General features: G+C 39.7%; 1 protein-coding gene across 1 annotated transcript; it reads left to right on the forward strand.

Moving 5' to 3' along the window:
* Positions 1–6,966: 6,966 nt before the first annotated feature.
* Positions 6,967–8,116, forward strand: LOC103701129 (F-box protein SKIP23-like). The gene is made up of 2 exons (XM_017841317.2): positions 6,967–7,490; positions 7,576–8,116. The coding sequence occupies exons 1-2, from the start codon at positions 6,967–6,969 to the stop codon at positions 8,060–8,062; spliced, it is 1,011 nt and encodes a 336-aa protein (XP_017696806.2). The 3' UTR covers positions 8,063–8,116.
* The last annotated feature ends 5,109 nt before the right edge of the window (positions 8,117–13,225 follow it).

The following is a 13,225-nucleotide window of genomic DNA, read 5'->3' on the forward strand; positions in this document are numbered from 1 at the left end:
AATCTAGTTGTATTAGCTATTTTCTATATACTATTATTGTAATGCGTCAACAAAACCCAATAAGATATCATTTTAAATAGACAGAGGAATGAAGATGTATGATGTATCAAGCGCATGGTGCCATAAATCCAAAACCTGGCATTTCCCTCTCTGAAACAATGCTCGACCAGTGAACATGTACTCACGTACATGTTTCCAGTGTATTTTTATTATAATTGGATTCAAATCCTCGAGCGCATTCTGTGCTGTTATTTGTTTGGAACTTACCTCGAACTATATCATTGCGTTCCACTATACCCATTACATTCCAAACTGCACAGTCCACATTAGATATAATCGGTTAACCAATTAGCAACCAGAATCATCCAGTCCCAAGTCAAACCCAAGCTTTGTAAACCTAGAATTCCTGGTTCTTCTACCATCCTATGGAAAGACAAATTGATCTTGCAGTCCTATCTTATCCTTTAATTTGTTTTTCGATATTTCTCTGTGTATCCTACATCAAAGGTGTAGCATCTGTTGCACACTCAATAAGAGTTTTCTTCCTAAAATAGACATATTACCTTTCTATTTTAGTGCACGCCCTCTAAAAATCCAGAAAAAAAAAAATCCCTCTAGTGAATTGTTGGTAGTTATTAATTTCTTACGAACACAACCTATGTAGCCTAGATTGATCCTCTTCCCTCTCTTGAAAGAAGGTTGGAATTTTGCCTTTAACTAAGACAAAGATGTGACACAAGAACACTAATAAAATAGGGTTGGCAATGCTTAACCGTCTAACCTGTTTAACTTATTTCAACCTGCTGTATATCGAGCTAGATTACTTGTTTAACAAAATTAATAGTTAAGTATGGATTTGAATTTTTAATTTATTTAAAAAATATATCAAATTTGGATTGATAAATTTTTGATATACCATGCATCCAATCCGATCTGTATCTTATTTAAGCGCGCCGGTAGTGCTAGCTACCGGAGTTATATCGCATCAATGCAAGCACTATCAGCGGGCTCAATCAAATTAATGTGGGTAGTGTCAGCTCAGCCTGTGAATTATCATTATCGTAAGAATGTGTGAAATATAAGCCTTCAAGCCAATGTGTGAAACACAAGCCTTTGAGCCCAATCCGATCTCTTTACCAAAAGCCAGCTAGACTTTCTCTGCCTTTGCGTCCTCCCCAACTAATTGATGGTCTGCCACATGGTGGGCTGCTCCCCTCGACACTGCCCATGTGCAATGCCTACAAATTTGGTTGGAAAATGCTTCCGACCAGATGCCACCGAGATTGACACCTGTCCAAAACTATAAACAAATTGAGTTTCTCATACGTTTGTCGATCGTCGAATGGTATTGAAAGATCAGTCTTGTTGCAAGAATTGTAGGAATTTGTCTTAACGATTGTGCCACCAAGGGCAGCCATTTCGCTGTGCGCGTGGTCCGATTGCTTGACCTCCATATCCATGGCAGCTCAGAGGCTGGGAGGCTTTCCTCCTTGAAGCTATCAATCTCTTGAAATTGCTGCTTTAAACTTCCATTTCTTTAGAGGAAGTTATCGATCATGGCCTCTGCTTGCCATCTGAAAGTGGGGGCCTTTGCAAGGGAATGCTTTTAAGTTTTATCACAACCACGTCTGTGACTTCCCTTTCATGTGAGCAGTGGGAGGTAAAACCCATGAATAATGTGTTAGGAAAGTGGTTCTTGTTGCCATTGTTTGAGTCCAAATAGGGGTTTAATCCTGATCCCACTCCTTAATTTGACATGGTACCTACTCAATAAGATAAGAGGCTATGATCATTTGTTATGAAGGAGAAGTGTGGGCTGAGATGTCTTGTGGTGGTGCAGAACAAGGTTTTGTATGAGAGAGAAAGAGAGAGGAGAAGAGAAAAAAAGAAGAGAGAGAGAGAGGAAGGGAAGAAGAGAGAAGAAAAATATTTTTTTTTGTTTCTTATCTTACGTTTCAAATTCTTGGTGGCTTCTTCATCTAGTTCTTTTTGATAAATTTCTGGGCTATTTTTCTTCTCTTGCATTAAGCTCTATCGAGAGTTTTTTTTTTTGGATTACTTTCGCCCAGTAAACATTTATAAAAGCCTTGTACACTTGTTTATTATAGTAGATCTCTTGCTCTTCCGATGGACGTTGCTTGGATTTTGGGTCAATCATGTTAATCATGGTGGTGGATGGTTCGACCAAAATAGAAACTCCAGGATTTAATGGCACCAACTTTGCACATTAAAATTAAAGATGCACGCCATGTTGAAGGTGGAACGATATAACACTTGAAGGTAAAGAGAAGAAAATTGCTATGATGAGGGATGATGAGTTTGCTAAGAGTGTAACGACGGCTGATTTTCATTTGGTACGTGAGACGACTGTTACCGGTGCTAGAGTTCCCAGGCAGCTAGAAGATGAACTAGCTGTTATTTGAGAGATGGTAGATAAAGAGAGTTTCTATAGGGTCTCCTAATTTGCTTGGTAATAAAAGACGATGGAGATTGTCAGGAAACTGGCTCCTATTTCCACTGTTTTGAGTCCAAATAGGACTCTAGGCTTGGTCCCAATACAACAGAAGCTAAGGCTTGTGTGTTAGAACTAGAGACGAAGAAGTGCCCTTTCACTATTTGACTCGGGACCCAGAGGCTGGGAGGAGCATCTCTGATGAAAGAGAAGTGTGGGCTGAGGCATCTTGTTATGGTGAGATATAAGGTTTGGTGGGAGAGGAAAAAGAGAAAAAGAAGATGATATAGAGAGAAGAAAAATATTTCCTAGCAACCTTCGATGTAATTCTTCTTGATAAATTTCCCGGCTAGTTTTATCTTGTATTAAAAGAGTTTTCTCTGAAATTCTCTCGCTGAAGCCTTGTAAAAAGCCCTATACTCTAGTTATATTATATATATAGTAGATCTCTCGCTCCTCCTCGGTGGACGTAACTCAGATTTTGAAAGAATCATGTTAAATCTTGACGCACGGTGCAGTATTACTTCTATTTTTTTTTTTCTCTCATTTATTCAGCTATGATTGAATTGTGACAAAATATGTCCTTGATTCCGTTGGTTCGTCTTTCCAATCCCATATGCTTCTATGCGCTTGTGACAATTTTAACGCCGCATCAAGAAACAGGACCCTGCTTCGGTACATCATGAATACATTAGTTTACCACCTTTTCTACGTTAAAAAAAGTAGAGGCAGAAAAAAAAGAAGAGAAAGCGGTTCATTGCTGTATGAACCATCTGAATCTGTGTTGGCCACTCTGAAGATTGAGGAGAAAATAACCTGTGCTGCTATGTCATTTGAGCTACCTAATTACTAACCCAACTTTGCAGGGAGTGTCCTCCATTCACCACCCACGAGCTGTTTCTCCTTGAAGGAGCGTCGAGAGTTTTGTCGTAGTGGCCTGTCCTCGTCCGAGCACAGGAGCAGGCCACCTCTAACCAGAGAGACGACTCCTTGGCTTGCAAACAATTGCTGACTCGCATGGCAGGGGGCTCTGCTGCCGGGGCATTTGAGCACCTTGCCCTTTTGGCCGTGCTGGGCCCTCACCACCACTAACGGCAGCCCTCTCTCATCTGAAAGGTACGCAGAGCAGAAAGCCAGCAATAATAATAGTTTCCATTTGATGCCTTCTCCTTGGCCTTGTCTTCCAGCATCACCTAGCATGTACTGTGCATGGGCCAGTTTTGAGTTGAAAGTGCTTGCAAAGATTATCCTATTGTTTACCCGAAATATTATTTTATCAACACGTCATAATCCAGAATCTCATCCGAAAAAACCTAGTCGGAGAGTATTATGTGTGTTTCTTGATCCAATATAAGTATCCAAAATCTACTTAATGCATAATCGTTATGTTGCTGAATACATGCCTGTAGGGATCCTTACAGGGATTTTGGATGGTTATATGTGTCTAAAGAATGCAAATAATACTTTCAGCTAGTCATTTTTTGGATAAAATTCTGGGTTATGACAAGTTTATTTTAAGCTTGCTTTGATTTTTGGCAGTTCAGTCTTGGCATGGATCTAAAGCTCCTTTGTTTCTTATAATCAAGGACATCGCTACACGTTTATATTACCAAATTTTATTGTAGAAACATGGTTTGAGTTTAGTTGATTAATGTATGGTTTGAAACCTTGGATTTCTGGATCTTTTTTTAAATTCATTGTCCTCTAAAAATATCATAGCCGATACTTGCATTGAGATTGGTGGCGAGTCCTGGCTCACTGAAGGGGGATTGCTTACGCCATTCAAGTTATGCAGCCTGATGAGAAAGAAGGATTTTGTGGATTCTAACATCAGCCCATAGAAATAGGATTCTATCCATTGGTTATCGTTGCTCGTAGAAAGAACGTACGTGCATGACATGCGAGCAATATAACATTATATATCTTGGGTCCCTATAAATTGGATAGCTCAATATATTATCATATTCTTGGAAGAAAGTATGAGGGATCGAAATTGTGTTCTCAAAAAAGACCTAGAAGTGTTTTTTTCTTCTTTTTTTTTTTGCCTCCAAGCCATCTTCTGGTGATCCCATTCTCATGGCCCGCCTTGGGTTAGCTAATGCTGGGAGATGACAAGTGGACCATGGGAATTGGGGGAAGAATATTTTCTTTCTTCTGATTCCATCAAGAAAAAGACAAATGGACCATGGTGCACCTGTACTTCCTGGGCCACTTCCATGTTGTGTAAAGGTAATGAGAGCGATCTAGTGGGTGATGTCGGACCCCCCCATGGTCAGGCTAACAGCAATTACCATACCTGTGGTCGAGGACAAATTTCATTGGTGGTATCTACTGGAGTCTTGTGGTGATCTCTTGCTGGTTTCTAGGTATTACAACCAAATCTTCTTCGCAAGAGGGGCACAGAAACTCAAAAGGTTTGAGCTCGAGTTGGATCAATCCAGCCAAAAAGTGAAGATGGTTGAGGTAAAGAGCTTAGGGCGATCGTTCTTTCTCTCTCTAGGCGAGAGGGTTTCTTAAATCGAAAGGAACCCACATCTATTTTACTGATAGTTATTTTGGAGCTTATCATATAAGGTAGCTATTTAATTCGTCTAACTTATTTCAACACTTGTAATAGATCGAGCTAGATTACTATATGAATCTTGATTTTTGATCTGTTTAGCAAACACATTGAGTTCAGAATGACATATTTTTGATCCATATGTACCCATCCAACCTCTATTATTGCTGTAGAAACAATTGAAGATGTGGGGTTGCAGCTGCAGAATTGTAATTGGTGATGTTTTTGGTGTGCACAGCTTCGAGGATGGCAGAATTAGAATGCGTACACATGTTATGATGACAACGGTCAGATTATCTGGCCACCACTGTTTAATTTATCTCTTTATATTGTGTGTGTGTGTGTGTGTGTGTGTGAGAGAGAGAGAGAGAGAGAGAGAGTATGGTGCTTGCTTTTTACTGGTTTTGTGAGAATTTTTAATAAAAAATTATCTCTTCATACATTTTTCTTGCAATCTTTTTGGTGATTTTGGACCGACCAGTCTTATTGCAAACGACCGCACTACCCAACATACTATGAAAAAAATACATAGATTTTTGCAAGGATTTATCTTACATTACTGAATGTGTTCAAACAAACTAATTGATTCAATGTTGTTCTTGATTTCCTTTATTTTATTTTATATTGTTCTTGATTAATTTAATTGGAATTGGCAACTTAATGGATTGATAAAATCTCTCACAGTTATGTGTAACTTTTGCACTTTGTCTGTCAGTTCTCCTTTGACATGTCATGGAGAGCTCTCGGCAAAACTCTGAGCTCTAAGTTTAAACATTTAACTTTGGTTCTTAATTTATGTGTACGTTGGTTATATTTCATGTATACTATAAGCTGAGGACTTTACATCCAGGATTTCTACATATCATTAATGGGAAGAACATCAAAATGAGCATTTTTTTTTTGAAATCATCTTAGAGCCTAGCATGAAGCTAGAGAGAATTAAACAATGTTAAAAGATCAAAGTAATCTTAACATGTTAGGTCGATGCACATGGTTCTATCAACTTGAGTTAGGGTGAACTGCATACATACCAATCTATTGACACACATGAAACATCCACAAAAACATTATACCATCTTGACAAATTAACCATCAGTTTTAAAAGGGCTCGATAGCCATTTTCACAATCATAGATATATGTCCATTTGGTCCTAACTAGGTCCAAATTCTAAATCTATTTTTATAGTTGGCTTGGGCTTGCATTTATTAGCCCGGGTTATGTTGGAATTTCATTATTTGTTCTACTTATACTAGGATTATATTCCCAGTTTATCTTAATTTTCCATTCCAATACTGCTTGGAATAGTTTATTTTTTAGTTGCTAGTCTATTTTTATTAGGTCGGGCCTCAAATTTAATATGTATTAGCTTGTTTTTTGAGTCAGAGTGGGATAGTAATATTTTAGTCTTTTAGTAGGAGATGTTTTTGTTTTGTAGTACAAGAATGATTATGGTTTTATAAATAGGGGAAGAGAATTCATTTTAGGGAAGAAAGATTCTAGGAAAGAATTCTTTTTGTGTGGGGAGCTTGGAGGCGTTTTTGTGAGGGATCCAAACTCTAGTTTTGGTTTTTGTTTTCCTTTAAATAAATTTATTTTTTCCCTTCCAATTTTTTTCTATCTGCAAATATTTTTTGGTGCTTGGCGTTTGTTCTGTATTTTGGGCCGTCCTACGGGCTACGGGTTAGAATAGTGTTAAGTGTTAACTTCCTTGTAAGATAGGCTGGGCCTGAATCGCAGGCCTCGGTGGTTGCGGCCCAAATTCTTCTTGAGTTCGTAAATTTTTACCCTTAGAACTCTCGGTTCTCCTAAGCTTTGTAGGATTCAACTTTTGAGTCCAACCAAATCCTAAAGCAATTCTACAACCTACCCTCGTTTTTATAGTTCAGTGATTGGCTTCAACCTCCTACGACCTGCAACACCCTGTGTAGGAGAAAGAAGGAGAAGCAACAAAGTATGGCTCAATGGACCATGGTTCCGGCAGACGTGCTGCAGACCATTGCCGACTTCCTGGCCAGAGACATTAGAGACTTTATTCGATTCCGTGCCGTGTGCGAGTCATGGCGGTCGGCCACCACAGAGCTGCGCAGCATGCCATCTCTTCCTCCCCAGCTCCCATGGCTGATGCTTAGCTTCGACGAAGCCTTCACCAACACCCGATCCTTCTACCGCCTCTCCGACCGAACGATCCTCAACTTTCACTTGCCTGAAGTAGGCGGCAAAAGGATCGTCGGCTCCGCCGTTGGCTGGCTGGTTTTAGTCAGTGCTGCATCAGCAATCTGTCTCTTCGATCCTTTAACAAGGGCACAAGTTCACCTTCCCCCACTGACAACGCTTCCACAAGTACTGGAGTTCCGAGAGCAGGAGGTCGGTGCCGAGTATGTCATCGAAGAAGCACAGGAAGATCAACAAGAAGAGGAAGATGAAGAAGAGGAAGCTGGAGGGGCATATCTCTTGGGCTCGGATCATGTGAAAGACCTGTTTGTAAGCAAAGCTATCATCATACGTTCCAACGATGATTGTATCATCGTCATGAATACTCATGATCATATCTTGGTTATACAGACTGGTGTTTGCTAGACCAGGAGATGGGAAGTGGACCATGTCCGACCGGAGATTTATCTGCACCGATATTTTATGGCACCAAGGCCAGCTCTATGCTGTAGATAATGGTGGAGTAGTTGCTGTCTGCGAGCTCAGCCCTACCTTTAAGCTTACACCAATTACAGCTGAAGTCCCGATCGATTTCTTGTGGTGTTTTTTGGTGGAGTTGTGTGGGGATCTGTTGGTAGTTTTCAGGTATCCTGAGCACGGATGGGATCCTTTCCCTTGGACAGCATATCCAACAAGAGGATTTGAGGTTTTTAAGTTGGATCGATCAAGCAAGGAGGCAAGGCTAGTCGAGGTGAAGAGCTTGGGTGATCATATGCTGTTCTTGGGCACGAACAACTCGTTCTCTTTATCAACGAAGGATTTTCCTGGATGGAAAGGGAACTGCATCTATTTTACTGCTAGTTATTTTGAAATCTGTGGTTTCATAAAGCCTGAATAATATTGGCACAAGTTGCCAGATGATGACTGTATTTTTGAAGGTTGCCACACTGGTCAAGATTTTGGTGTATTCGATTTAGAGGATGGCAAAATCAAACCTTTTCCATGGCCATGCTATGCCAATAACTCTCAGTTCGTTTGGCCTCCTCCCATATGGTTTCAACCCAACCCTCTTCATTAGTGGAGAGACCCAAGCGTGCAAGAGGTTTGGAAGACCATGTTTAGCTTATGCCACCAATCATCTTCTTGATTTCTTTGTTTGTGAACTCAGTTCAAGATTTATTCTATTGGAGTGTAGATGCTTCTCCCAGAGAAATTTATGGTTCTAGAGATGAAAATAATTAGAGAAAAGCTCCTTTGGTGCTAGAGATGAAAAAAATAAAGGAAAAGCTTCTAATGATGTTGATAATGCACCTCTGTGGAATTTATTTTTATTTTGACAATTTAACTACAGAGTATTTGTCAATATTTTCTATAATTTTTTTTGATGAAATAATTTTTTTGTTATATGTTCAATTTATGATTTCATGAATGATGAATGTATACCATTTTTTGCACATAATTTCCAGCCACCTGCTCAACCTTACCTTTTGCATGGTTTCGGCATAAAACAAGGTTTGTTCAATCTGTAATAGTATATAATTCAATGGATCAAAAACCCACCTTCAATACCTGCTGATCTGCAACCATTGCTAAGGGTTTCTCGCACTTCCATTTGTCCATTCTTCCTCAACTATCTTGTGAATGCTGAAAACTCGGGTTGTGTTTTTTTTTCTCTCGGATTTTGAGGGTTCTCCCTCTCATATTAACAAAAACAAACAAAAAAAAGAATAATCTACTAATGTCAGTTAAACATCATCAACATGATATAAAATATGCATCATGGTGCACCTTCCCTAAGAACCATTTCCACCTTTTAATATGTCTCTCATAATCGATCTTGATTTCTAACAATAAAAGGAAGGCTTAAGAAGATTTAATATCACCAAGCAATTAAAAAGAAAAAAAGTAAAAAAATGCATCAAACATAAGAACATGATAAAACAAAAGGATTCGATCAATTTTTATCTAATATGCATTCATACACCAGTAACACCACTGATACAATTAGTAAATAGTTGAGAAAGACAATATAAAACAAGCACCAAAGAAGGAATAAGATTGGTAAGAGGAAGAACACTTGACCGTCATTCAATTCAATCTTGATTTCATGCATCTTTGATACAGTAAAACCATTTTAAAGTAGATTGAACCTCTGATCTAAAGGAAAATCTTACTTTTAAGACGGAAGGCTGAAGTAGCGCATCTGGCGTTGATATCATATTAAATTCGTTAATAGTCTCGTATGAAGATGCGAGAGCTCCATGCAGTCTTCTTGCTGCCTTTTATCACGAAAGAATAACTAATTTTTAGCTCCAAGTACCGTTCCTGTCATACTTTAACTTCTCTTTGTCCAAAAATCTTTCTTTAAGAAGTTTATTCAGCAAGAAGTTACCCATACGCGCGACAAGTGACAAATACATTCTTTCAGAGGGTCATGCATAAACTAATTAACCAAAGCTTGATGGCTCTCATATCTTTGGTCATTTTTGATAGTTGATCTATAATTGATCAACTTTCTTTGGATTCAAATAGGCACATATATTGAAGTATCATGTAGGCATGCACATCTTGATCCATGATATACGAATTGCACTTCATTAGACCAAGGATTGCCAATGAGTCAGACAATTAGCCGATCCGGTCCTGACCTCATCTGGTCCAATGGGCACATAGGAAACCATCCAACATGAAATGCATTCGGTTCCTTGACCCAGTCTGGCCTAGATGACTTGATTTGTTTGGTATTTTGTCATAGATGCAATCCAATTGGTCAATAGCTTGGATTGAAGTCAGGTGAGCTGAGAAAAGGAAATCTACTGTCATACAATATCCATATTCAAATAGGAATAGTAAACTTAAGTGAATCTAGTTTATAATGCAAAATTTTTAGATTTTTTCTAATATTTTCGTGAGAAAAGTTTTATATAAGTTGGAATTGATTCGAGTTAAAGTATAGAAATGTCAATTTGGTCTCCTCTAGACCACTACTTTGTTCTATATCCGAATTTGAATTTCTGGACTCTATTTGTTTTACGCCATTTCGGTATTGGACTCCGTATCGGTACCATCTTGTTACTATATCGGTATACTTGGTATGGACGCCCTCCCTCTGTACCACATTAATTACTGATACCGAACCGATACGGTACAATTCGTACTATCCAATTCGCTATAGTATAGTATGTCTTGGTTGAAAGTACATCAGCTTTAATCTTAGCCATTGAGCAACTCGACTCGGCTTGGAGACCGCCAGCTTCTGTTCGACATAATGCTCCCCTCCAGGATGGAACGTTGTGCCAAAGATGAACATACGGTCCATTGATCCATCTGCTTTGCTTGGAATTGTGCTGGAATTTGCACTAAAGAAGACATTGAAGATGTTAGGGAGTTGCAACCGTGGAATTATAATTTAGATGGGCGCTTTGGTGATGATTCTCGGGTGTACAAGATGGCACAATCAGAAACTTCCATGGATGATGGATGCTATGGTGATGTTTCTCGGTTCGTCTGTTGATGAGCAGGAACATGATGCATGCTTTTTTGAGACGTCCGAGTTTAGGTTACATTGTTGAACGTCGTTCCTGATTTCCTTGTTCCTCGTTCATTTTTTCTTGTTCTAAATTTACTCAGTTGGAGTCAAATTCTTATAAGTAGTTTAAGGAGAGGTAAAATCTATCACAATTATATATATATACCCTTTGCAGTTTGCATATCATTTCATTTTTAATAGTCACAGTTGATCGGTTTGCACGACTAAGGCCCTGTTTGGAAGAGCTATTGGAAGTAGAGCTCTTATAAAAAACTGTTTGCCGTTTGGTAAGTATATTCGTAAAGTGCTGTGGTACTTTGTTTTATGTTTGGTAAACAAACTGCGAAAGTACTTTTGTATGACAAAATTATCATAAAGGACATTGCATAGTATTATACAACAGAACATAATAAAACATAACATATATTAATACATAAATATATAATATAATATAATATTTTCGTAATATAAAATAATATTATTATAATATAGCATAATAGTAATATAATTATTAGAGTAAATTAATATTTGGTAATATAACATAATATTAAATTATTTAACATAACATATTAATGTATTATGATATAATGTAATATATATTATATTTATAGTATAATACAATAATAAAGGTATAAAATATTATAATTATTAGTATAAATTAATTTCTCATAATATAACATAATATTAAATTATTTAAAATGACATATTAATGTATTATAATGTAATGTAATATAATATAATATTTATAGTATAATATAATAATAAAGGTATAAAATATTATAATTATTAGCATAAACAATTAATAATGTTGAAATATATTTATTTATTATCTTATTTATTCATTCATTCATTCATTTATATAAATATTTATTTATTTATTTTTTCTTTTTTATTTTTTAAATTTTCTTTTCTTCTCTTTTTTTCTTTTCTTTTCTCTTTTTTTTCCTTTTCTTTTTCTTTTCTTTTTTTCTTCTCTTCTTCTCCTTCCTTCCTCTCCCTGTTCTCCTTTCTTCTCCTCCCGCGCGGCCGGCGGCGCCGAAGGGGGCCAGGCCGCCGCGGCCGCGGGAGGGGGCCGGGCCGGGGCCAGCGGCGGCCGCGGGAGGGGGCCAGGTCGTGGCCGGCGGCGGCTGCACTGGCCCCCGGGAAAGTGCTCTTCTCCCGCAAGGCCGACAGCGCCGGGCCGGGCCGTGGCGGACGCGGGAGGGGGGCGGGTCGTGACTGCCGGCGGCCGCAAGAAGGGGGAGGGCGCCCCCTTCTTCTTCTTGTTCTTCGGCCCCTCCCCACCGTGGGACCTCCTTCTTCTTCGGCACTGCCTCTTTCCGTGACGGGGACATCGTCGCCGGCGGCGGCCGCGGGAAGGTGAAGACCATCCGTCTTCCTCTTCTTCGGCACCTCCCCACCATGGGGGCGGGGGAGAGGGAGGGGGTGCGATGGCGGGGCAGAGGGAGAGGGTGCGGCGGCGGGGGAGAGGGAGAGGGAGTGGGGTTGGGTGGGAGAGGAAGAGACGGTGCGAGAGAGGTTTTTGGGAGGATTTTTTTTTAAAAAAAATGAGGGTATTTTGGTCAAAAATACAGCTTTCTGAAAAAGCTGAAAACAGCATTTTCGGAAAGATCCAAATTGGAGCTTCTCCTCCAAAAGCTGTTTTCAGCTTCCCGCAAAAGCTGAAACAAATTTTCAGAAAATTTACCAAACACCATTTTTTAGCTAAAAGTACTTTTGGAGGGCCAGAAAGTGCTTTTTGGCTCTTCAAAAGCTTCCCCAAACAGAGCCTAAATATCCAGACATGATGAGAGGACTTTACATTTGCTATCAGAGAAATTTTTTTAAAATAAATTAAAAAAATTTTTAAAATTTATATTCATTACGCTCATATATAATAATTTCTAAAACCTACATTCACATCCAATTAAATTAACTATTAAATGAAACTTTACCTCATAGGTTTAGGGCTGTCAAACGGGCCGAGCTGCTCGGGCTCGGCTCGGGCCCGGCTCGGTAAAAGCCCGGCTCGAGCTCGGCTCGTTAGTCAAACGAGCCCGAGCCCAAAATGAGGCCCGTTTAAATCTGAGCCCGAGCCCGAGCTCGAGCCCGAGCAGCTCGCGAGCCCAAACGAGCCCAAAAGAGAGCTCCAAAATCGAATTGGATTGGTTTGGGTTGGGACTTAGCCCGTTAATCCAAACCCAATCCGTTAATCCTTCCCTCCCACCTGACTAGCTGACCACCTCCTCTTTTTTTTTCTTTTTTTCTTCTCCTTTCTTCTGGGTTTCTCCAAAAGCTTCCGGTGCCCTCCCCTCCCCTCTTCCGGGTATCCCTCCCCTCCTCCCCTCTGGGTGTCCCTCCCCTCCCCTCTCGCCTTTCTCCTCCGCCGCCGATGACTCGCTGCCTCCCTCCGCCGCCGATGCCGAGCTCGGTTCCGTTTCTCCCCTCTCTCTTTTCCCCTCTTTGCCGACTCCTCCACCGGCGATCGTCGCTTTCGCGAGCTCTCCAGATCCGAGCTCCCTCCGCCGCCCTTCGTTCGTCTCAGAAGAAGAA

The sequence above is a fragment of the Phoenix dactylifera genome, chromosome 3, assembly GCF_009389715.1.
Source record: "Phoenix dactylifera cultivar Barhee BC4 chromosome 3, palm_55x_up_171113_PBpolish2nd_filt_p, whole genome shotgun sequence".
In the NCBI taxonomy this organism is placed as follows: Eukaryota; Viridiplantae; Streptophyta; class Magnoliopsida; order Arecales; family Arecaceae; genus Phoenix; species Phoenix dactylifera.

Coding starts and splice junctions, on each gene's coding strand:
- LOC103701129 (XM_017841317.2), top strand. CDS start 6,967: ATGGCTCAATGGACCATGGTTCCGGCAGACGTGCTGCAGACCATTGCC. Junction 7,491..7,575: donor TCGGATCATGTGAAAGACCT/GTTTGTAAGCAA, acceptor TTGGTTATACAG/ACTGGTGTTTGCTAGACCAG.